Here is a 22,318-nt window from a genome sequence, read left to right as displayed (position 1 = left end):
TAACTAGTCCTTTTGGGAGACGTGACTGACCGCAGAGGAAGGACACACATCCAGTGTGGTTTGAACATCAGCTGGTTTCCTGGGATCAGGCTTTTCTGTGGAGAGGTCCGGATGTGCGGCTTCAGGCTCTTTCTGGGGCTCTGACACCTTAGGAGATCTCAAACCAGAAAGTGAGGTTATAAATCATGACAACCAGCCTGCACTGACACACAATAATATGGCTTTGCTGTTTCTGAGCGGTGGGCTAACAGGTCCAACCTTCCACATGAGACAAATAACTCACTGGGTTGCAGGCAGTTCAGAACTTTTTTCCTCCACATGTGCTGCTTTGGGAATTTTTTCTGCATCAACTTCTTTCTTGGAAGCAGCAGCAGACGGTTTTGGGACGTCTGTCATCCGTGTGTCAAGGATCTGCAACCATCAACCTTCCACTCAGCCTCTGTGTCAGCCGCAGCAGCATTAACCTGTGCATGTGCATGCAGTCGTTTACCTTGAGCTCAGCTCTGAGCAGAATTTCACTTTCAGGTGAAGCGCCATCCAGGTGCAGCCACTTGTCCAGAACCAGCTGAGGTTCAGACAGCAGTTCCTTCACAGGAACTACCAGAGATCCCATTGGCTGGTCCCATGCACTGGACAGCTGCAGACACACAGAAGGTTATGGGCTGGAAATGTTCTGACAAAAGATAAAAGTTTGTGGCTCCTCTGTTGTGTGACACGTAAAGAACATCCACCTTCACTATCAGCATTTCCTCTTTGGGCTTGTGAACCAAGAAGTGAAACGCTTCACTCCACTGGGGGGACGTGGAGCGCTCACACACCTTCAAACAGAAAAAAGGACGAGACAGAAGAAACAATATGACGAGATACAGTTTGTTAAATGAGTTTGAGTTCAATTTTAAGATGGATTCAGTAGAAATGAACAAGCTTTCAATGATTCACAGTTTTACATTGATGTGAGGCCAGGGATGAAATTAAAAAGGGTTCAATTTGAAAGCTTTATGGAAAGAATGTAATCATTTTTAAACTATTTTGCATCACACTTTTAACTTAACTTAAGTTCTAACATTCAGGCCTAAATAATATGACACACAAACAGAAGTTGTGCATGCATCCCTGCATGAAATCTGTGTGTGTGTGTTTGCTTCATGCCTCCATTCATCACCTTTGTTTTGTATGTAGTGTTGCCCAACAAAAGTTCCGCTCCTGCTTTGGGCTCCTTTCCACTTTTCTTAAACTGCAGAGTAGAATTAATTATTTTTAAACCTTTTTATCCATTATCCCTTAACGTAGTTAAGCCTTCTTGAAGCCATTGTATTTCTAGAGTCATAAAAATATTTATATGCAAAACAAATGTTTCATTTCAGACACAGAATGTGGAGTTTAAAGATGTGAGGACTCACAGGAAGCATGCGTGCTCTGTCCATGAAAACAAAGAGCAGCGCTGCAGACGGAACTGCCTTGTTCCGGTAAGACTGCAGCGACTGCAGCTGCATCACCTGCATGAATCCAACAAATTCATTTACTGCTGTGACACAACAGAACCTGGAGAGGAAGCATCAAGCTGGAAAAATGAAAAACGGCACAAACTTGAGCCAGGGCGTCATTTCGCGACACAGTTGGAACCCACTCAGTTATCAGACGAACACGACCTGAATTCACATCGTTGAGAGTGTACCACTAGAAGAGAAAAGAACCATCTGAGTCACAGCCTGTAAACATTTGAAAACCAGATCTGCAGTGATCTACCTGGTCCTTGAACTGGGATTGGATTATGTCAGACACGCAGATTTTGAACCTGTTAGGAAAAAAAATGTAAATGTTCATCAAAAAGTTGGATGAAGACACAAAGGTTTTACGACTGAGACTGAAATATCCAAAGGAAATGTAACATTTAGAAACTTTAGTAGTGAAAAATAATTTTCGTTTATGTTCATTTGATTTGCAAGTTTGCTGATTTTCTAATAATGTTTAAATACTAATGTTTATGGGTACATATAGTTAAAATAACTATGTTTTGGACAGTAAATACAGTTTTTTATTACTGTATGTTCTGAGGTTTTACCAATAACAGACTTCTACTTCATCAGAAAAACTCATCAGCCACTTTATTAGGTCTTTTTTCTCTCTATTCTCTATTCTCAATTCTTACAATGATTTTTAAGTTTAAATGATCACATAAATTATAAATACACTTTTTTATTTGTTACTTAGAGGATAATGTTTGAAAGGCAGTGTGATAAGAGTGGAAAATATCGCCAGCTGGATCAAAACTTTTTGCTCCCTTCATTTATTTAACAAAAAGCAGACTCGAAAACAAAAAAGCTGTTTAACCATAAACAACATGAAGCACAGACGTCTCAAAGAAACTGCCAGACATTATGCTAGAGTCAAATACAAGGTCATTAAACCTTTTGACTTGAACTAAAGTTAAAGTCACAAAAGTCTTCCACAGAAAAATGAAAACAAATGAGGTGATGAAATGGTCCAAACACCACAGGTTGAAATGAAAAGGCTGTAATGCAAAGGAACTATGACCTCTGAGGTTCCTCAAAGGATGGAGTTGAAAAAGAAATCAACTCATGGGTGTTTTAACAGAGATATTTTTTATTGTTGTATCAATCAGGGAAAAAAGTCTGAATTAGGCCTGAAATGGAATCAGATGAATAACAATATGAGCTGATTTGATTGTTTTTGTCTTTTTGTTTCCTCTGGCTTTAGACCATTGACTGCCTATGAGAACTAGACTGATTGACCCCTCCCCCCTGGCGTTCAGAAGAGGAAGTGCCTGCGGGCTCCAAAATCCCATAAACTTCTATAGAGAACTAAACAACCAGTACTCAGTCATTAGTTACATTTATTCATTTATTGAGACAGCGTACAAAAAGGCTACATTAAGCTACATTAAGCACCAGATTGTAGCTCAATAGCTAATTTCCATCTGTAGTCCCAAAACAATACATTATGGTTAAACATTCTAAACATATTTACCAATTTAAAAGAAGTGTAATTAACCTCTTTAATTACATTTGTCAGAATAACAATTTTGAACATGATCTTGATAATCCTAATTTTTTTCATGATAGTGCAATTTATTCATGTTATAAACTGACCAATCAGATGATGTGGTCTCACGTCAAAAAATCTGACTGACAGATTTCGTGTAGCCCACTTTCAAGTGGTAGGGATGTGGACTTCCAAGAAGCTCACTCTTGATTGGGGAGAGAGGTTCCCATAGAAACAACCACTCGGACGAGTCACTGCTAACTAATGATGTCAAGCTCCAACAAGGCATATCACCAAAAAAATGGCAACAGAATTGACTGCATTTAGGTGGAGCTCGATGTAAGTTGTTGCTTTCTATGGATGACGTCACACTCAGTCGGTCCAGCTCTCATATACATTCAATGGTTTAGAGCCCTGATGACTGATGTTATTTGTTTGAGAAATAAAAACATTTTTAATTAATTCTTTATGCTTTGAAAATTGTTCATTGAGGCTGAAAATCAAAGCAGATTAAGACCACTCTGGGAATAATAAAACAGAAACATTTGAAATGAACCCTCACCTGCCAAGGAAGTCATCTTTGTTGAGGTCTTTGTCAAACAGCTCCACCTGCACTTCCTGTCCAGACTGAGGCCTGAGCACCACCTGTGGCACCGCAAAGCAGTTTAGACTGAATAATCCGTGTATTTAAAACAACTATAACGCCTTCACGCACCTCATACATCTCATTCCAGACTGGACTGAGATTTTCTTCAACCACATTGCTCTTGAACAAGAACTCTCCAACACTGATTACAGCATAGGGGTCACTCTTGCCTTTCACCATGTGCCCAAACCTGTTGTCTTTAGCAATCAGATCCTGAGCCTCCAACAGGATGATTCTCAGCAGTCCCTAAATGGAGGAAATATGAATACAAGCAGCACTCAGATCAAAGTTTAAACTGGGTTTTTGTTTTTCTGCTGCCCTCAAATTGTCACTTTGTGATGTTACCTCAGTGGCAAAGCTAAGGTGTGGTGAAGTATGAAGGGGCTGCATTGTAGCAGGACTTTGGGATTCTTCTGTCTCATCCTTGTTGACATCGTTTTCAGTTTCTTTTCCTTGAATTACTTCATCAGAAATCACAGAGGAGGTTATGGTCTCCATGGGAGTGTCCACTGAACTTGACCTGGAAAGGTAAAGAGGTATAATGAGGAACATTGACAAGATAATAAAAAAAAACGTTGCATCAAAAACCATCTCTGAATTATTAATCTCACTTAAGAGCCGTGTCTGCCTCTGACTTGTGTTTGGCTGGTGGATGATCAGCTGCTGCATTGACCTTAGGCTTTTCAGCAGCACCAGGACATTTAGTAGAAATCAGCACCTGGAATTAGATTCACTTTGTTACCATATTGTAAACAGCGGTACTGCTGCCATGATTTTGAAAACAAGTATCAGAAAAAAGGTTCGAGACAAGACTCTGCCATCCCAAAAAGAATAAGAACATTCTAAAAGAAGTTAAGAACAGCAACATGATAAAGAAAACAAAACGTTTCCATTACTTTCAGTTCGATTCTCAATTGGATCTGGCTTTCAGGTGACGCTCCATCCAGGTGGAACCACCGATCCAGAACCAGGTCCGTCTCAGAAAGCAGTTCTCTCATTGGAACAACCAAAGAGCCAATGGGCAGGGTCCAGCTGTGGGAAAGCTGAAACAGCAATAATAACAAACAATATGAGAGAGAAACAGGGAGATCTCCCTTTTTATCACCTGTGTGTGAAGTTGCTCACCTTAAGTATCAGAACTTCTTCTCTGGGGTCGCGCACCAGGAAGCAAAAAGCCTCATTCCAATGAGGAGATGTTGTCCGATCGCACACCTTCAGAGGAAAATTAGCAAACATCCCTCACAGTTAAAATGTTGAGTCAATACCAGCACTCTGGTTATTCAAAGACTCATTCCAATCAAAATAGTGTTTTTGGTGTTTTTAACATGTTATTGTGTCTCTTTTCTAATGATAAAGGGCCACAATGAAAATTAAGCTCAAAATTGCATGTCTGGGGATCTCTTTTTTTTTTTCAAATTTGTTGTAAATCAGGAGCAGATGGAAAAATGCTATTTGAAAAAGAGCTTATTTGTGAAGTAGAAAAGACAGTGGGTGGGCCACAAGCTCCCTGCTTTGAGCTCTCAGCAATGGGGGAAAGGAAGGGGGGCGGGGTTGCTCCATACTCAAAACTCAGAGGCGAATTTCTAATGAACTACCACTGCTCTGCAGAAACTGTCTCATAAAAGACAGTTTTTTTTATGTTGGCGAAGTACAGTATAATTATAATCAAAAGACAACTGGGAAAACTTAAAAAAGATCAAAAGACGATTGGAGCTGATCAGAGTGGGTCCTTAAGCAAGATTTGGGTCTTACTGTGGTTTTATGGGACACTTTCCCAAGAATCAACTCCGCTCCTGCTTTTGGATCTTTTCCACTCTTTTTGACCTGAAGGAAGCAAAATAATAAGGATCGTGGGCTCAAAAGGTGACAACCATTTTTTCACATTATTGCTCACAAAGTAATTAGGAGACTAACCGGTAAGCCATATGCCTGCTCAACAAAAACAAAGAGGAGACCTGCAGAGGCCACGGCCTTGTTTTGGAAAGACTGTCTGGAGTAGAACTGGAGAGCCTACGCAAACAGGAAATAAAGACAGAATTAAGCATGATGAATCAGACTTTGGACGCAGTAGTCATGAGTGATTAAAGACTAAATGTGAAAATGCTGACTTGGTCCAATCTGTCTGCTTCTGAGGATGTCGGAACCCACTCGAGCACGAGGTGAACCCGCCCAGACTTCACATCACTCAGGGCGTACCACTGACAGAAAAAAAGGCAGAAAAGATAAAGAACATCAAGCAGAGTCCATTCCTTTGACTTAAAGTGCAGCATCTTCCCACCTGATCTGCGTATTGGGCGTCAATGATGTCCTTCAAATCGATCCTCAGCCTGGAGTTAAAAAATGGTGAGATTAGAATGTGTCATCTGTTTATGCTCCATGAGAAAAAAGCCTGTGTTGTAGTGACCTGCCCATGAAGTCATCCTTCATATCCATGTCTTTATCAAACACCTCCAGATGCAGCTCCTGGCCCGGGAGCTGGGTAAGAATCACCTGAGAAGCATTCACAGTTTGTAATTGTCATTATTTTATTTTTAAATACTTCACCAGGGTCATTTTGGATATGATCCATGTCAAACAAGCAATTCAAGGCAAATCTATCAATTATTTTTGGTATGTTACAAAAAAACTCCTAAATGGCTTTTATTTGATATTTCTAGATGGCAACTTTTGCTTTAAGGTCTATGACGCTGGGCTTTATAGCCACACACACCTTTTCTCGCAAATGCATCATTCAATGAAAGCTGTAAATGCAACAAGAACCTGACCTCATACATCTCATTCCAGGTGGGATTCAGGTTTTCTTTGATGGTTTGGCTAGTGAAGGTTTCACCCCCAATGCTGATCTTGACGTAGGGGTCGCTCTTGCCTTTCAACATGCTGCCTATCCAATTGTCTTTTGGAACAAGATTTTGACCTGCCAACAAGTGAATCCTAAGAAGACCCTAAATATGATTAAAAAAAAAAACGTATTAAATGTTTTAACACACTTGTATCAGCCATGACTGTTTCCAACAAACGTCCCATCTTGTCCTTATTGCCCCTCATTACCTCTGTAGCAAAGCTCGGATGGGGGGAGGACTTCTGGGGCAGCGGTTTCTGCATTGCAGCTGCTACACCGGATGACACATCAGATTTAATATTTTCTTCATCCAACCACAAGACCTACAAGTAAAAATGTGAACATAAAAATAATTAAAATGAGAAATGTTAATCCATTGTTGCACGTTACAATTCAAGAAAGGAATCCTGCAATGGTACCCTGAGAACTGCATTGACATAGATGCGACTGGCTGGTCCAGAGTTTTCCAACTGGAACCACTGGTCCAAAGACAGGCTAGACTCTTCCAGAATGCGAGGAAGAGGGATTCTCAGGCTGCCCAAAAGCTGCTTGCTGTCAACGTCCTTGACCTTAAAACAGACGAAAGCTTAACGAAAACCTTGACTCGTTTAACTATCAAAAAGAACACTCAGTTGATTTAGACGATACCTGAAAGTCTATGTCCTGTTTGTGGGGATCCTGAATGAAGAAGGTAAAAGCTTGCTCCCACTCTGGATCAATAGTTGTGTAGCAGGTCTGAACACATGGAAAAACAGCATCAACATTTGCAAGCAGCACGATGGACTGCCTCTTGATCACCTCTGCAGCCTCACATTTTTACCTTGCTCTCTCTTTTCGTGTCCTGAACAGATATGTGGACCGTGGGGTTTGGCTCTTTATTTCCCTTTGTCATCTATAAAACAAAACACAGTAATAATAAAATATGGGCTCGCTGGAGAGCTAATAAATAGCAACCACTAACTGTACAACAAACTGGACAAGTGTGACGTCACTCATAGAAAATGGCTTACTACTGGCTCCAACCAAATGAAGTCATTTTGGTCACCATTTTTCAGCAAAGATCAGTGGCAGTGATTGGTTAGAGTCAGTCTTGACTATGGCAACCACTCTAGCAATCAGAAGTGAGCTTGTTGGATGTCCACACTCTTACTACTTAAAAGTGGGCTTAGAAGAATCTGTCAATCAAACGCTTTGAACGTTAAACCACATTCTTTTTTTGGGGCATCTGATTGGTCAGTTTATAACTTCATGATCATTTTTCTTTCCTGTGCTCTCTCAGTTGAGTCCTCCTGCTCTGGGTCAGCTGCTGTTTAGCTGCCTCAGCTCTGAATCGTTGCTTTGCTGTAGTGAGGCTGGTCCCCGCCTGTGATGCTGCACTTGGCTGGCTATGTGGCTTTCCATGAAGGAGGAGGTCCTAACTATTAGCCTTTCCGCCGGCCTACTTTTCCGTGCTCAGCCTGTTTCCTCATGTTTATCTACAATGGTTAATGGAGGGTTGTGTGTGGAGGGTGTTTAGCTTTTATATTACTGTGCTTTTTTTTATATACATTTATTTTGCTGTACAGCACTTTGAGTTACCTTTTGTATGAAAAGTGCTATATAGACAAAGATTGGTTTGATCTGATTTGATTAAATAACTTGTAAAACTTACACGACATGAAAAAATATTATTTAGAAATTAGGTTTAGCAAGAATATGTTAAAAAATGTAGCAGAGCAAGAATAGTTAAACTGACAAATATAATGACTGAGTAATAGCTGCTTATTTCACAATAAAAGTCTGTGGAATTTTGGCTTCTTGGAACCAGTGGGTACTTCCTGTTTGGAACACGAGGTGGGAGGCTACACGCAGTCCTGTTCCTATATATAGTCAATGATTGTGACGCTCTATAGCTGGATAATAAACATGTGGGTCTTAGTAATGCTGTATTTGAGTAACCATGGCAGCAGCAGAAACACTTCAAAAGGTTGTGGTAAAATCCAGGAAGTGAGCATAAAACCACACAAACTGGCAGTAAACACCTAGTTTCTGCTTTTCTCTTACAGGGCTCTAACAACAACAGGTATTAGAGTAAATTCTTTCACATCTCAAGAGAACGGTTGCGATTAAAGTCTACAGACGAAGAAAGGGAAAAGAAAACGCCTTTTAAGGCTGTAATAGAAATCAGCTCTGCGGCCGACACAAATATGGCAGAGATGTTTGACTCACAGGAAGTGCCTTAGCCTTGTCTAGATACACAACCAAAACGGCAGAAGAAAGTGGCTCCAAATTCTTTCCAGTGACGGCCTTGCTCTTCTTTAAGACCTGAGGAAATTCAAACAAAAAACGTGTCACTGGAGTACAGTCTTTCATAAGTTTTTATCATGGAACACTTTATAATGAAAAAAATAAAATAATGATACAGAGTAAGAAGAAATAGGAAAAAAATGAAAATTGGAGGCTTCAACCTGTTCTAATTTATCAGTGTTGGGAAGCAAGGAGAGCCACTCCAGCCTGAAGTGAATCCGTCCAGATGAAGATTCCTTCAGTGTGAACCACTGCAATGATGTTAATGAGCATACATTTGAATATCACTATATTTATTCTTAAAAGAGACCTAACAGCGTTCACTTACATCGTCCACAACAATGGAATTTTTAACAACGCCCAAATCCAGTTTGGTCCTATATGAAGAAAAAGAATAAAACAAATGAAAGAGCTTTTCAACAGTTATACAAGAAGTTGAGGCTTTTCGCATGCCGATCTTGACAGATGACATTTGGAAGAGTACGACAAAGATGGAAATTTTTCACCTTCCCAGAAAATCGTCTTGGTCTCTGTCTTTGTCGTACACCTCCACCTCCAACTCCTGACCTGGCACCTCATGGACTATTACCTGATGTTTGTGACACACACGAGGACATGAGCACTGATACGAGACAAATCCTAACTAACACAACACGCAGAATGGACTCAGGTGGGAGGATGGCACACCTCTCAAATTTTAAGGACAGTACTGCGATTCTTGCTCACCTCATACATCTCTCCCCACTTGGGACAGTCCGTATTGTCAATGTGTTTGGATGTAAATGTCTGAGGCCCCACCCTTAATACGGCATAGGGGTCGGACAGGCCGGCCATCACCCCCTTTACATTGTGGTCCTTGGCTGGCAAATTCTGTGCCTCCAACAGGTGAATTCGAACCACACCCTGGAAAAAGAAGAAATTAACTTATAGTAGTATTTCCCAAGGACTCCCATCATCTACATCTGTGTTCTCAGACTTCACCCTGGGAAGAGGACAGCGTAACTGGGCCAAGTGCAAATCAGGAACCAGTGGGACAACCAGCCGGTTCGGCAACACCAAGAACGAAGCGATGGCATCCATAATCATGCTGTCTGACTTGGCGCTGCAATGACCCACAGTCACATTTCAGTGAAAAAACTTCAACCCCCTCAGATAAACATTCAGAATAAAGGCGTGGAAAGGACTACAGTGCAATTCCAAGAAGGTTTTATTTCTGTAGGACTCACTTCACTCCAGGAATGTCAAACAAATTTGTCAGTCCAGTCCAGTTGATGTCTAGTTTCTGGGAAGAAACGGGAGCCCGGTCAAAGAGAAAATCAATCAGGATTTGCAGCAAATCAAACAGATATAAGTGACACATGATATCTGCAGCGGGAAGGGTTGATGATACAACAAGACAAAGAGAGAGGTGACCGCTGATGGACCTACAGGACGACGGATGAAAAACATGGTAACTGCGCCCACAATGGGCACATCGCCAATCAGAGGCTCCAGAATCACACGCATCATCCCATGAAGCTAAAGACAAAGAAACACAAAGGATGTAAGCCGTCTTAATGCAACCCAGATACACAGATGCCTGCTGAGGTTGAAAAACCTGAAATGGTATGAAGTTGCTCAATAAACAGAGCTAATTGTCCAGGCCCACCTGTATTCCCTTGACTCCAGCCTTGCAGAAGTATCTTTTCACTTCAACGTTAATCTCCACATTCCCAACATAACTGAGGGGAAAAAAACAAGGAGCTCATCAACACAGACAGGCAAAAAATCCCAAAAGCAGAAGTCACCACCGTGATCAGAGTACAACGAATGAACAGTCACCTGATGTAGAGATCTAACAGGACTTGTCCTTTATCGTTCTCTGTGTGGGCCTTGATTCCCACAACCTTCATGGCCTGAATCAAGCAGAAGACATTTCATTTGCACACGAATGCGGGAAACATTTTGATGTGGAACAGCCTCTATACCTTGTCTCCCATGTCGACCTTAGTGAAATTAAAGGTCTGAAGGTGGGTGGTGGAGGCTCTGATGGATGGAGCAATAGTTTCCACCAACAGCTTTTCCAAGTACTGGCCGACAAAGGGCCACACCTGCTGCAGTACCTGTCAAGGACAAGCTTGAAGTGTAATTAACTTTAGAGCTTTGGGAAAAAATTTCAGCAGCTGAACAGCAAAACGGTCAGACGTGTTGGCTTGAAAGACCCACTCCAATGAAAATTGTGTTTTTCGTGTTTTAACGTGTTTTTTTTGTGGCATTTTTCGGATGATAGAGGACATATATAGGGAAAATTTAAGTCCCACTCCATTCACCTTTTGATCTATTGTAAAAGCGTTCCCAGTGATCTTATTATGATTATGCTGTTTTAGCCAAAATCAAAAAACTTGTCATTTTCTAGGATATAGTTTCTGCAGAGGGGCAGTAGTTCATTAGAAATTCACCTCTGAGTTCTGGGTGGGACTGTTGGCGCGGAGTAAGCCTGCGCTTATTTCCATGATCCCTTTGTTTACACTCTGTCCCATTAGCTTATACAGCCCATACAGCCCCCCCAAACCCTAAACTAACTGTAGCAGTGCAAAAAAGATTGGTGAGCAATGTTGGAGTCATCTAGCAGTCCAGTTTTGGGTCAAATGCCAGCTCAGACAAAAAAAAAGAAGACATACATGAATGAATACATCAGAATGGAGGAGGGCAGGGAGTTTTTAGCCTGGTGATTGTAGTTTGTATGTAATAAATACAGGCTTTTTCAGACAACATTTTTCAGTCTGCTCCTTATTCACTAGGATTTGAATAAAGGAACACTCAGACACACAGTTTTACTCTTAATTGTCTTTATGTCCCCCGGCTGTAAAGTTAGGTTTGGGTGTGAGGGGCTGTAAGCTAGCGGGAGAGAGTGTAAACAGCCCACGCTCCCGCTCACAACTAAGAAGCAAACTTCTTATGAACTACTGCCGCTCTGCAGAAACTATGTTCTAGTAAATGACAGTTTTAAAAAAAAGTTTTGGCTAAAAACAGCATAATCATAAGTAAAAAAACTGCTGGGAACGCTTTTACTAAAGATTAAAAGATGATCGAGAGGGACTTTAATAAGCAAAAAGAATGACAGAGTCAGCTGCAGCCGCTCGCCCTTCCCAGCTGCTTTGTCCTCCTATTTATGTTCACGACACGACATGACACAATGAGCGGGTTGAATGGGTTCACTGCATACATTGTTGTGTGGCAAGCAAAGAAATTAGACATCTTTGGTACTCTTGGGGGAATGTAGAGTAACCTTGACGCAGGGGCGGTGTTTTGTAACAAGCGAAAAAGCAGAACAGTTGGTTACTGTGTGGCATAAATGCAGAGTGAGTCATAAACTGCTGGCTCCTGTGGAAGTCAGAGGAATCTGCTGACCGCCCCTCCAGTTATGGCTCTCAAACCGATGCTTTGTTTGTCATCTGCTGCTTGGGTCTCATGGCTCTGCTATAATGAAAACTGTTTTTTTTTTTTTTCTGGTTAAGATGATTAAGGAAGCTGCCTTTTTTTGGAAGTCTGAAAAGAAAGGGCTCTCTCCCCCACTTTCCTGTGCTGCCGGCGCTGAATTGGAAATGTTGAGAGAGCTGCCTGGCGCCGGGCCTGCTCCCTGCAGCACACAGCAGCCAGCAGGGGTGTGGCCTTCGCAGGAGCATGCCAGCAGCAGTGCTACCTTCTACCATGCAAGCTCAAATGTCAATCAGCATAAACCCTCCTGCTTTAAACATGCTTGCCTGTGAGACTAAACATCTATGGAAAGTGAAGGTTTTCTTACCTTATTTAGCCATTCCACTTTTTCTACATCAGGAAAGTTTACCTGAGGGAGGAGAAATGGTTTTTATTTGTTTTATTTTCAGCTACACAGCCTGGTAAACACACAACAGGAAAAGGAAATGATTTGTAGACTCCAGTCTGGGGATGTCATTAGTTATAAAGCTGGTATCTCTCCATGGTTTACAGAGAGAATGTTTGCAAAATGAAAATGTGGACAAAAGGGAATATTTTAAAGCTTGTAAAAAGAATGCAAATATGCATGTTTTGCAAAAGTTTATCGAAACTTCCTGTGTGACCTGACCATGCATGCCAATTGGTTAGAAGGAAACCCACTGGTGAAGGCAGCACGAACGGAAACTTATCTTCTCTGCAGCTTTGATGGCATCTTCTTGCAGGTTTGAGTTGCTTTTATTTTGCTGCATTTGCAGAACTTTGAGAACTTTAGTTTAATAACTAAGTTATGCAAACAACAGATAAATCATGAGATGGCTTTTTGCGCATCTGCATTCTTATTGCAAAAAAATTGGTTAAGTTTCAAGACTGCTCTGTTTACAGACACCACAGATGTGATTATTGTAAGGTTACTGCAGGTCAAAGAGGGAAGTGACTGGATTTTTATTTACATATTTGGCTGTTTTATCTCACCCAGGCTGGAAGATCTCGCTTGATTTTGGAGAGCCTGCTGGATGCGTAATCGTCCCCGTCGCTGAGCAGCTGCATGGCCGACCTTAGGCGCTCCTCCTTCGCTTCTCGGACGTGTTTCCATCCCGTGTAAACCATCATGCCGAAGACCAGCAGGCTGGTGCTCACCCGGTAATAACCGGCGAGGTAGACGGGGAGCAAGGCGCTCAGGCATTTCCCGAAGGTCCACAGCACCGCCACGGCGCTGATCCCCTTGACTTTGACGGGATCCTCAGCGCCGTCACTCGGCGGGTTCGAACCCTCGGCGCCCTTGGGCTCCGTCGGCTCCGATTTGTCGTTTTGCATGATCTTTTCTGGACTCCCGACTAACTTAACGGCTAAAGCTCCATATCTAGAGTCGGAACCTGGAAGAACAAACCGCGCAAGTGGGTACAGTGTCCGACCAGGTGTTCGGTTAAAGGTGGATAAAATAAAATAACCTGCAAGTTTCTGAGTTTGTTTTGAGTGAAGGCAGAAAAGAAGAGACTAAAAACAAGCCAGTCCCGTTAACTGGATGAAGCCCGAAGCCACGCCCACCGCCGCAGGAGAAAAAAAACGGCCGAATTTTTCGATGCTGTGTCACTCCCATCTTAAAATAACCCTGAGATTTGAGCGCAGCTTTGTTGAAGAAAACGCCCCGGAGGCAGCTTTAAATTAACAAAACAAAACGTTTTCACAAATTAACTCATTTAAATTCTGATTTTATTCTTCATACAAATAAAGAAACCAATGACAAAGCCCCATAAAAAGGTGGAAATAATATGTAAAAAAGTGCATCACAGACATTGAAAACACACACAGACAAAAAAAGCCCAGAACATGAAAGACCCACTCCTATGAAAATCCTGGTTTGAACATGTTCTTGTGGCATTTTTCTGATATATTATGAATATAAAGATCAAAATGTAAATTTTTTAATGATTGTTAATTTACTGGATTATTTTAATGTGGCGGTATAATGAAACAAGACCAAAATGTTTGTTCAACTTGTCAGGTGCTGCCAAGTTGAATCACCACACTCGTCTCGTCGGGTCTCGCGATACTACAGCATGACCAACGTCCAAAATTTATATTTTGGACGCTTAGACAGACGAGACAGATTAGACAGATTTTTAAGAGTTTATCTGTGACTTTTTAGAAAATCCTCTGGGCGGGCCGCAAGCTCCTTGCCCCGCCCACAATTCAAAGGCAAATTTCTAACGAACTGCTGCCGCGCTGCAGAAATGATTTCTTAGAAAATGTGACAGTTTTGTATAGTAGTACGCATAAAAACGGCATAATCATAACAGAAAGACCACTAGCAACATTTTTACTATATATCGATGATCAGTGGTTCTTTGAAGGTGAACTCAAAGGGCATCATTGTCAGATTGAACTATCACATTATGAGACAACATAAAAACCCAACTGTTGAAAGTGAACAATTTAAAAAAAATCTACAAAGGATAATGAAGGCGCAGATGTTTGATGAAGACACTTTTGATGCCGACTAGAGATGACACACCTCGTTTCAGCCTCTCACTGAGACCAAGTCACCTGTTTATTATAAGAGCGAACAGCAGTTTAAGGTTTTCATTTGCAGATTTTCACTGTTTTTTTTTTTGTATCTAGTATTACTTTTGTCCATTTCTGGTTATTTCAGTGATCACAGTAGCTTTCATTACCAGAGGATTATCAATTTTGTCCATTCATCCATCTTTTGAACCCGCCGAATCCCATTTTTGGATCACGGGGCTGCTGGAGTCAACCCAACTACTGTTGGATGAACAGGTTGTTGTTGGTCTGTTGCAGGGCCACACAACACACACATTAGGCACAATTTAGAGATACCATTTAACCTATGAAGCATGATTTTAGACTGTGGGAGGAAACCAGACAGCACAGAGAAAACCCATGCATGCACGAGGAGAACATGCAAACTCCACACAGAAAGGTTTTAAACCAAAACCCTCTGACTGTGAAGCGAGAGTGCGTTGGAGAAGCTGCACCTGGATGCAGTGTGCAGACCGAGGTGTGCCGCATAGCATTGAGGCAAGCCCACTGAATGTGATTTTGGATTACAGTAAAGGCTGGCATTCAAAAATACTAAGTGTCTCATCTTTTTGAAGCTGATCTGGTTTCTTTGGTCAGTAATGATCTGCTGTTTAGGAGAAAATTCTCTATGTTCTCAGGTGCAGGGTGGTTGTGGAGTCAGTTCTAGAAGAAAGGAATGTTTTTTTGTTTTGCTTCTTATTCCAGTGGCACTCATTTCTGTACGTTTTTGTGTTGATGTCTCGTTTTGTGTTTCACCTGGAGCTCAATTCCATTCACGCTGCTGCTGTGCTGCGCTGAGCGTGTGATGAACTTTCACTACTCCTCCCCAGCTCAGCACAAGCACTGTATTGACCAATTATGAGCGGCTTAAAGAGAAAAAGGAAGCGTTTATGAATTTGTAGATACAACTTTGTTATAGTATTAAACATTTACAACCCTGCAAACCGGAATAAATTTTATGTGTCCCACCTCTTGAATCAAAATACCACTTAAAACCCAAAAACCTTCGAAAGAATTTAACTGAGTGTCAACATTTGTTAAATTTAGAGGCCATGTGATTTCCACTTTTGTTCCGTCAGTGTTAAATACTGTTTAATTACATGCACAAATGTGACTGGAGTGGACACGTTTGTTTCTCTTCTGTCAACTACGAAATGCGTAAACATTTATGAATGTAAATATTCAGTTTGCAGAAACGGATAAAAATGGATTGACAGTGAGATGGTTACTGTTTTTTTGTGTTTGCTTTAATGTGCAAAGTACCAAAGTTATGTTTACATAAGAGCAACCGACAGAAACAACGGACACAAAGCAGTCTCTGTCTGGAAACGTCACGCATTCTGTGGCTGTTGACTTTTTTTTTTTAAATTAAAAAAAAGGTCCATTGAGCTTGTGGCCCGCCCGGCATCATCTCAAATCGAAAAGTAGACAGAAAAGCAGTTCAGTAAAGTCACATTACACCACCATGTGTTGTAAAGTCATTTAGTTTTTTATTCTAGCCTCCTTTGGATGATTAAAGTTCAGCCATCAGTTTAGTCTTAAATATAAAAAGAGCAGCTTCCAGTTGAGGGTCCTACAGTCTGCTAGGTTTCTTCAGTGAGGCAGGGTGGTGATCCTCATACTCTGACTTGCAATGGGGTACGACACCATAGGGGTGGTGGCATGACTCATGGTGATGCCCGGCAGAGGCTGGGTCATGGACACAGCAACAGGTGCCACGGACACCGCCACCTGGGCCATGGAAACAGGCGGGGCCATCCCTTGGGCGATGGTCTGCGCCAGGGCAGCTGAAAGAGGGGTGATCTCAGGATTGAGGTGGGGGGCCGTTGGTGGGGCCGCATTAGTTGGGGGTGCAGAGGGGGCACCGGTGGGAGCGACCAAGTCTTGCTGGGTGACGGGTCGAGGCTGCAGTCCGGCACTGCTCAGCGTAGTGTGGGTCTGGGCAATGCTGTGGTTGTAGGAGCTGACAGCACCAACAGGGGGCGCCAGATTCTGCTCAGTGGGGGCAGGTGTGGAGGACAGGGTCATCACCTTGGCTTGGCTTCGGAACTGGGCGTTTTGCTCGAGAAGAACCTCATTTGTGGCGAGGAGATTAGTAACCTTCAAATCAAGACAAATAAAAGCAAATCAGCGCATTTTCTTTTTCAAATAAGTTCCTTTATGTCAAACATCCTTCCTTAAATGCAATCCTAACTTTTCATCTTAACATTTTTTAAGCTTTCCCATCAGGATTTTTTTTATTTGAATCAGCTGATGTTTGAGGGTATTTCTTAGTGATTTATGAGAGTTCTTGTTAGTAAAATTACAGAACAAAGGTCTTACTGTGTATTTAACCAAAAAATACTGTTTATAAAACTCAATCTAAAACAAATTAGGAATGTCTTTAACATTCTGCAAAGTAAATATTATACAGATAAAATTCAATTGATCAGATAAACATGCTAACATCTTTATGTCCATGCCTGAACAATAATTCTCAGAAACATTTAGCTAAAGTCCGACTTGTCAGACTTCTTTACATATTCATGTTCTTCCTAGGAACTGCTGTTGTCACAATAATAGAAGCAACAGCGGGTGGACCAGATGCTCAGAGGAATCCGACAGATCAAGTCCTTGAACAAATACGAACACGGGGCCGCATAAACATCCTGCTCTGACTACAGGTGCAGAACCCACCTGCTCTGCTCCCCATTCTCACACGACGAGGTAGTCAATGTAGATGATTGTAGCCTTGGAAGAGTTTTGAAATAAGCATTAAAATGTCTTTTAAAGCATCAATAGTAAAGGCAGCATGTGGGTTTCTCAAGCTGATTACAGCTGTTTGTTTCTGTAATTTTAAACCTCAGCCATAGTAGAACAAAGCTCACTTTAACTGTTAGTATTACTGTGGTGTGGCACGGTGCTGTGAGACAACTGTAGGAATTTTTCCATCTAATGTTGTCCACACATCACTGATGGACCTTTTAACATTGTGTTTTGTTGTGTGTGAAAAGGCTCATGGGACATTAAAGAGAGCTGAAGTGTCACTGACAGATTCAACTTGGTCTTTTGAGGTTATATCACTCGTAAATAAAAATTAAAAATCTTTTGTGCAAAGAAGAAAAATAAATCAATTAGAGGGATTCTGTGATGCTATGAATATTCAGCTGGATTGTTTTCTGAGACAAACTGGAGAATAAAACAGAAAGAAATCTTTATGTTAGAACTTGAAAATGACGTCTGTTTACTGTCAAACTGGTTAAAAAAATGTGGGGAGCATTGGTACCTCATCATGGTTTCAATGCTAGAAAAACAATCCAATCCAAAATCCAAAACAATCCAACTAAACTCAGTTTTCATCTCAAGTGGCTAACTTTTTTGCTTTGACTTATAAGATGAATTATACTGTAAAACACAATTAGTCTTATAAGTAATATATAAGTATACCTATTATAAGTATATTGAAAATTCACATTATTTCCTATTTTTATTTATATATAACAGAATATATCCTACTGCTGTATGTATTACAGATACCAAATATTAGTAACTGTATTCTGCCAGTGGTTACTATTTAAATTTCCATTGTTGAAACTTGCGGATTACATTTCAGGATTATGTTCCGCTTGTTTTTAATCAAGTTAAAAAGTTGTCAGTGTAAGTCAACATTCAAAGTGGTCCCTCAACAAATTTCACGTTTGCAGTCCAGCATGTTTTCAGGTAATGTGAAGAGTAAAAGGCTGCAAATACAGCCTGACTGTTTCTCTCATTAAACACTGAATCAGGAGGGGGCAAGACTGCAGCCTCTCTGTCAGCAACGGGAAAACAAAAGTCTCCAAATGCAGTTGGAGACTTTTAAAAAGCAGAAGAGCATCATTCCACACAGAACCTGCACTGCTTTAGAAATGCTCTGTGGATTTATGTGGGATACATCTTAAGTTATTCACATCAACAAAGCAAAAAATACATTTTCGTCTCTGCTACTCTACTAGGGTGTGTTTTATTCGCAAGACTGCTCCACTGCATGTAAAAGCAGTTATCTGTGTGGTTTAACAGACGCTTAAGTTAAATATAAATTTTAGTCATCTGACAAAACATAGGTAACACAAACCCAGACAGATTATGTATTTTATTTTGAAATGAACCAGGAAACTTATTTCTGAGTTTAGACTTTAAACATGAAGTTGAACTGTCTGCAATTTAAGACGGATTTCCTTTGAAAATAGATCGATAGTCTTAAATGGTATCTAAAAATTCATCCAGGTGGATTCCATCATAGTAGTAGATTTAGTTTAATTCTGAATTGACAAAGCCTTTTGGATAAGAGGTGAAACGTCTTTTAACTTTGTCCAGGTGGCAGCCCCTAAACCTACTACTCTGATTTTACTGAAAATGTTTTTATTTAATGATTTTGTGTTTTATATGATTATAAAACTTCTGTTTGCCCCCTCTAAATCAGTTCTGAATAAAATTTTCAAATATGTGCTGTCAAAGAAGATCAAATTGATTCCTACTGTGAACAAAGAAACGTTTTTAGACTTAAAGATGTTATTTGACATGGTTTAATGCTGAAGCTAATCAGATTCCTCTTCTTTTTCAGGAGGATGCAAAGACTAACCGTCATATGTAATAAGTGGACAAATAAAAAAAGCTACTTTGGGATAACCTAGAGTGGCTTTTTAAAACAATACATTTTACCCAGTTCACACTAATGTGCTCTTCAGTCAGTGTGACTTTGACAACATTGCTTCAAAGGTTTTATCCTAACCTGTTTCTTCAACTCCTCCACTCTCTTCCTCAGCAGAGCATTTTCTTCTTCGAGGAATCTGTACTCCAAAGGACGAGATGGCAGGGTGGCCTGAACCCCGAACTCATAATGTCCACTTCCACTCCCATCTGTCAGACGGAGCCCCTCCAGCCGTCGTCTCTTCAGCTGCAGGGAAGTGTGGTCCATTGAGGCCTCCAAGGAGCTGGCCTCAAGCAGCCCACTGTCAAGCAGTGGTTCATACACAGAGCTCCTATCGTATCGCCGCTGGCCAGAAGAACCGAGCGACAGGCAACCGCTCATGCCACTTCCTCCTACTCCACCGACTCCTGAGATAGCTGTATCTCTGCAAACCCCAAGGCTAGGGCAGCCAGTCCCCATTATATTACCAACACTTCCACCTCCCACAAGTCCCTGCATTGCTCCACAGGTGACCCCTCCCCCACCCATCCCTCCTCCAGTATTTACCACCCCACTGGTCCCCTGACCCATAATGGCACCCACTCCAGCCCATGAAGGTTCATACTCGTAGTCTTTTTTCACATGGCGAAATTTACACTTATTGCCTCTTTGGCACTCTCCCTTAAGGAAGTCTCTGCAGATGGGAACCTCGCCGCGGCTGTGGGGGAGGTCCATTGGGGATAGTCCGAGTCGTGCTGCAACTTTTCCTCTGAGACGGGGGGGCAGTGCTCCAGTTTTCTTGTAATAGTCCTCATCTTCTCTTGAGCCGTGGACAAACCGACAGCTGGCGCGCAAACACTCCTTATTTTGATGGTCGTGACAAAAAATAAATTCGTTCTTTTGGACTCCCAAGTCTGGAACCTCATTGACATCCGGGTGTCTAAAACGACAGCGCTTCCCTCTCTTGCAGACGTTGCGTATAAAGTCCCTGCAGATGCCGTCTAATGCCAGACCTGCTCCTTGGCCTCCGACCCCACTGCTGCCATTGCCAAGCGCCGCTCCGCCCCCCATGCCCTCTGAGCCACACACGCTTCCGCCAACGTCTGCCGAGCCCCCTGCCAAACCAGAACCAGGACCTTCGTCAACCAGAATGGCACAACTCCCACCACCACCTGACAGGTAGGAACTGTCTCGATCAGGCATGGCGCTCGGCCCGGCTTAAGGAGAAAATAGGACTCATGTATGTGGGGGTGTCTGACGCGACCTGGCAAACATGCACATAAACAGAAGTCATAGAGAACCCTTTATCCTTGAATCGAGAAAGTCTGCTACGCATTGATCTGCAAAACAAACAAATAAAAGCTCTTGTAAGCACCTTTCCAATACAAATATAAATTCTGGCATAAATATAGGAGAAGTTTCACTTTCAGATAAAAACAAGTTCCCAACTCCCAACAGTTGTATGGCGAATAACATCCATATTATTAAGGCATACATAGTTATTTGAGGCATCAACATCATATTAGGAAGTTCTGGACACGCTGAGCAACATTATTAATATGAAAAAGGCTAAATAGAGTGATTGCGACTAGCTTACCACGCTAACTGCAATGCTAATAGCTTACAAACATTGCCTAGCTGCTAAAACGTACCTTAGAACAACGAGGAAGTAACGGAGCACCACGGAGCCGCAATGTCTGCAGCTATTATAATAAAAAATATTCGAATAAACAAGCGTTTCTGCGTTTTTGTCTTCAAATATCTCAGGCCTCCGTGTTGTTTACCACGTCTATTGATGTATCTTTCAGTACCACCAAAGAAGACCTCCGTTCTCAATTTCTAATTTCCATACTATTGTGCGCCCTCTACTGGTAAGAGGGACCCATTGCAGCTCCAGAGAAGAGCTTCTCGTTGAAAACATTTTGTAAAATAAGACAAAATTTTTTAGACGGTCTACATTTACGGTGTTTGGAGGTTGGCGTTCTGGAAAATACGTTGAAGTCCACCTCCAATGACGACCAGACACGGTAGCCTTTTGTTTATTATGATAATGAGCTGTTAAACAAGATAGCAGCTGCTAGATATTTGATACACTTCTGTTTTCTCTCAGTTGTTCCTGCACTTGTGCTGCTGTCGCCCAGGATGGCAGCCTTTCAAGTCTGCATTGTCTTATTGCTGCTGTTGGTGGAAGCCTCAGGGACGGTGAAAAACTATTATGACATCCTGAAAGTTGAGAAAACAGCAACCGAGAGCCAGATAAAAAAGGCTTTTCGCAGGCTGGCGCTAAGGTTTCATCCAGACAAAAACAGGAGCGCTGATGCAGAGAAGGTCTTCAGGGAAATGGCTGAAGGTAAATAATGATTTCATCCATTCATGAAATTAAATGATGTGAAATCAAACAAATTTTTAATGATCTGTTTCCCCTTCTCCAGCTTACTCGGTTCTCTCTGATAAGGAGAAAAGGAGGCAGTATGATAGTATGGGCCATGGCGCTTTCCTAGAAAACGCTGACACAGACCAAGAACAGGACACAGGCTTCCACTTTAGTTTCCCTGACTTCTTTCATGACCTCCATGGTAGTCCCTTTATGGAGGATTTCCACTTCCACTGGAGTTTTCCTCTGGAGGAAGAAGAAGAAGAAGATGATTTATATGAACATTTCTCCTTTTCTGAGCCAAATGTTATCTTCTTTTCAGAGGATGAAAACGAAGAAGATCTGTATTATTAGTTTTTAAAAATCTTTTTATGTACTTTTTTTTTTTTTTTGCTTCCATATACTTTTATTGTATTTATAATAAAGTTACCTGATTAAACGTGGCTTGATCTCAGTCTAAGTTGAGTTTTTACTTCACTCTTTTTTTATGGAGCAGGCAGCAACACCAGTAGCTGAGAGATAACTGAG

At 41.5% G+C, this 22,318-nt stretch overlaps 3 protein-coding genes and 1 long non-coding RNA gene across 6 annotated transcripts in view; 2 read left to right on the top strand and 2 right to left on the bottom strand.

Moving 5' to 3' along the window:
* LOC101160647 (extended synaptotagmin-1) overlaps positions 1–14,901 on the bottom strand; it is a 22,056-nt gene extending 7,155 nt beyond the window's left edge. The window contains exons 1-38 of one of the 3 annotated variants that reach the window (XM_023955171.1): positions 13,679–14,901; positions 13,203–13,603; positions 12,559–12,600; positions 10,742–10,876; positions 10,596–10,669; positions 10,423–10,495; positions 10,203–10,292; positions 10,001–10,056; positions 9,756–9,876; positions 9,501–9,677; positions 9,281–9,363; positions 9,103–9,151; positions 8,936–9,025; positions 8,697–8,792; positions 7,309–7,380; positions 7,137–7,223; positions 6,908–7,057; positions 6,698–6,811; positions 6,415–6,591; positions 6,054–6,139; positions 5,928–5,976; positions 5,758–5,847; positions 5,564–5,659; positions 5,402–5,473; positions 4,775–4,861; positions 4,546–4,692; positions 4,261–4,367; positions 3,995–4,169; positions 3,719–3,895; positions 3,566–3,648; positions 1,747–1,795; positions 1,588–1,677; positions 1,401–1,496; positions 1,163–1,234; positions 732–818; positions 491–637; positions 284–411; positions 31–157 (exon numbers count right to left, since the gene is read on the bottom strand). In XM_023955171.1, the coding sequence (XP_023810939.1) occupies positions 31–157; positions 284–411; positions 491–637; positions 732–818; positions 1,163–1,234; positions 1,401–1,496; positions 1,588–1,677; positions 1,747–1,795; positions 3,566–3,648; positions 3,719–3,895; positions 3,995–4,169; positions 4,261–4,367; positions 4,546–4,692; positions 4,775–4,861; positions 5,402–5,473; positions 5,564–5,659; positions 5,758–5,847; positions 5,928–5,976; positions 6,054–6,139; positions 6,415–6,591; positions 6,698–6,811; positions 6,908–7,057; positions 7,137–7,223; positions 7,309–7,380; positions 8,697–8,792; positions 8,936–9,025; positions 9,103–9,151; positions 9,281–9,363; positions 9,501–9,677; positions 9,756–9,876; positions 10,001–10,056; positions 10,203–10,292; positions 10,423–10,495; positions 10,596–10,669; positions 10,742–10,876; positions 12,559–12,600; positions 13,203–13,544 (3,993 nt within the window). In that variant the 5' untranslated portion in view covers positions 13,545–13,603; positions 13,679–14,901. Of the gene's footprint in view, positions 1–30; positions 158–283; positions 412–490; positions 638–731; positions 819–1,162; positions 1,235–1,400; positions 1,497–1,587; positions 1,678–1,746; positions 1,796–3,565; positions 3,649–3,718; positions 3,896–3,994; positions 4,170–4,260; positions 4,368–4,545; positions 4,693–4,774; positions 4,862–5,401; positions 5,474–5,563; positions 5,660–5,757; positions 5,848–5,927; positions 5,977–6,053; positions 6,140–6,414; positions 6,592–6,697; positions 6,812–6,907; positions 7,058–7,136; positions 7,224–7,308; positions 7,381–8,696; positions 8,793–8,935; positions 9,026–9,102; positions 9,152–9,280; positions 9,364–9,500; positions 9,678–9,755; positions 9,877–10,000; positions 10,057–10,202; positions 10,293–10,422; positions 10,496–10,595; positions 10,670–10,741; positions 10,877–12,558; positions 12,601–13,202 lie in introns of all 3 variants that reach the window. The other 2 variants (XM_023955170.1, XM_023955172.1) reach the window with 2 other exon arrangements.
* On the top strand, positions 12,607–17,585 carry LOC110015169. Its single transcript, XR_002290299.1, has 3 exons — positions 12,607–12,952; positions 13,207–13,370; positions 17,310–17,585. It is a non-coding gene; the product is annotated as an uncharacterized LOC110015169 (long non-coding RNA).
* zc3h10 (zinc finger CCCH-type containing 10) lies at positions 15,997–21,231 on the bottom strand. Its single transcript, XM_004069106.2, has 3 exons — positions 21,069–21,231; positions 19,519–20,756; positions 15,997–16,871 (listed from the first exon to the last, which is right to left on the bottom strand). The coding sequence occupies exons 2-3, from the start codon at positions 20,617–20,619 to the stop codon at positions 16,365–16,367; spliced, it is 1,608 nt and encodes a 535-aa protein (XP_004069154.1). The 5' UTR covers positions 20,620–20,756; positions 21,069–21,231; the 3' UTR covers positions 15,997–16,364.
* Positions 20,460–22,318, top strand: LOC101160404 (dnaJ homolog subfamily B member 9). The gene is made up of 3 exons (XM_020703477.2): positions 20,460–20,595; positions 21,527–21,766; positions 21,849–22,318. Exons 2-3 carry the CDS (start codon positions 21,559–21,561, stop codon positions 22,142–22,144), a joined length of 504 nt encoding a protein of 167 aa, XP_020559136.2. The 5' UTR covers positions 20,460–20,595; positions 21,527–21,558; the 3' UTR covers positions 22,145–22,318.

The sequence above is a fragment of the Oryzias latipes genome, chromosome 5, assembly GCF_002234675.1.
Source record: "Oryzias latipes chromosome 5, ASM223467v1".
NCBI classification, from domain to species: Eukaryota; Metazoa; Chordata; class Actinopteri; order Beloniformes; family Adrianichthyidae; genus Oryzias; species Oryzias latipes.
Note: the sequence above shows the minus strand (reverse complement) of the source record. Positions and strands in the feature narration are given on the sequence as shown.

Bases quoted from the DNA above. Each gene is read 5' to 3' on its own strand.
- zc3h10 (XM_004069106.2), bottom strand. From the start codon at position 20,619: ATGCCTGATCGAGACAGTTCCTACCTGTCAGGTGGTGGTGGGAGTTGT. The intron at 16,872-19,518 runs GTTAGGATAAAA...CTTGATTTGAAG, and splicing joins TGGAGGAGTTGAAGAAACAG to GTTACTAATCTCCTCGCCAC.
- LOC101160404 (XM_020703477.2), top strand. From the start codon at position 21,559: ATGGCAGCCTTTCAAGTCTGCATTGTCTTATTGCTGCTGTTGGTGGAA. The intron at 21,767-21,848 runs GTAAATAATGAT...CCCCTTCTCCAG, and splicing joins CTTCAGGGAAATGGCTGAAG to CTTACTCGGTTCTCTCTGAT.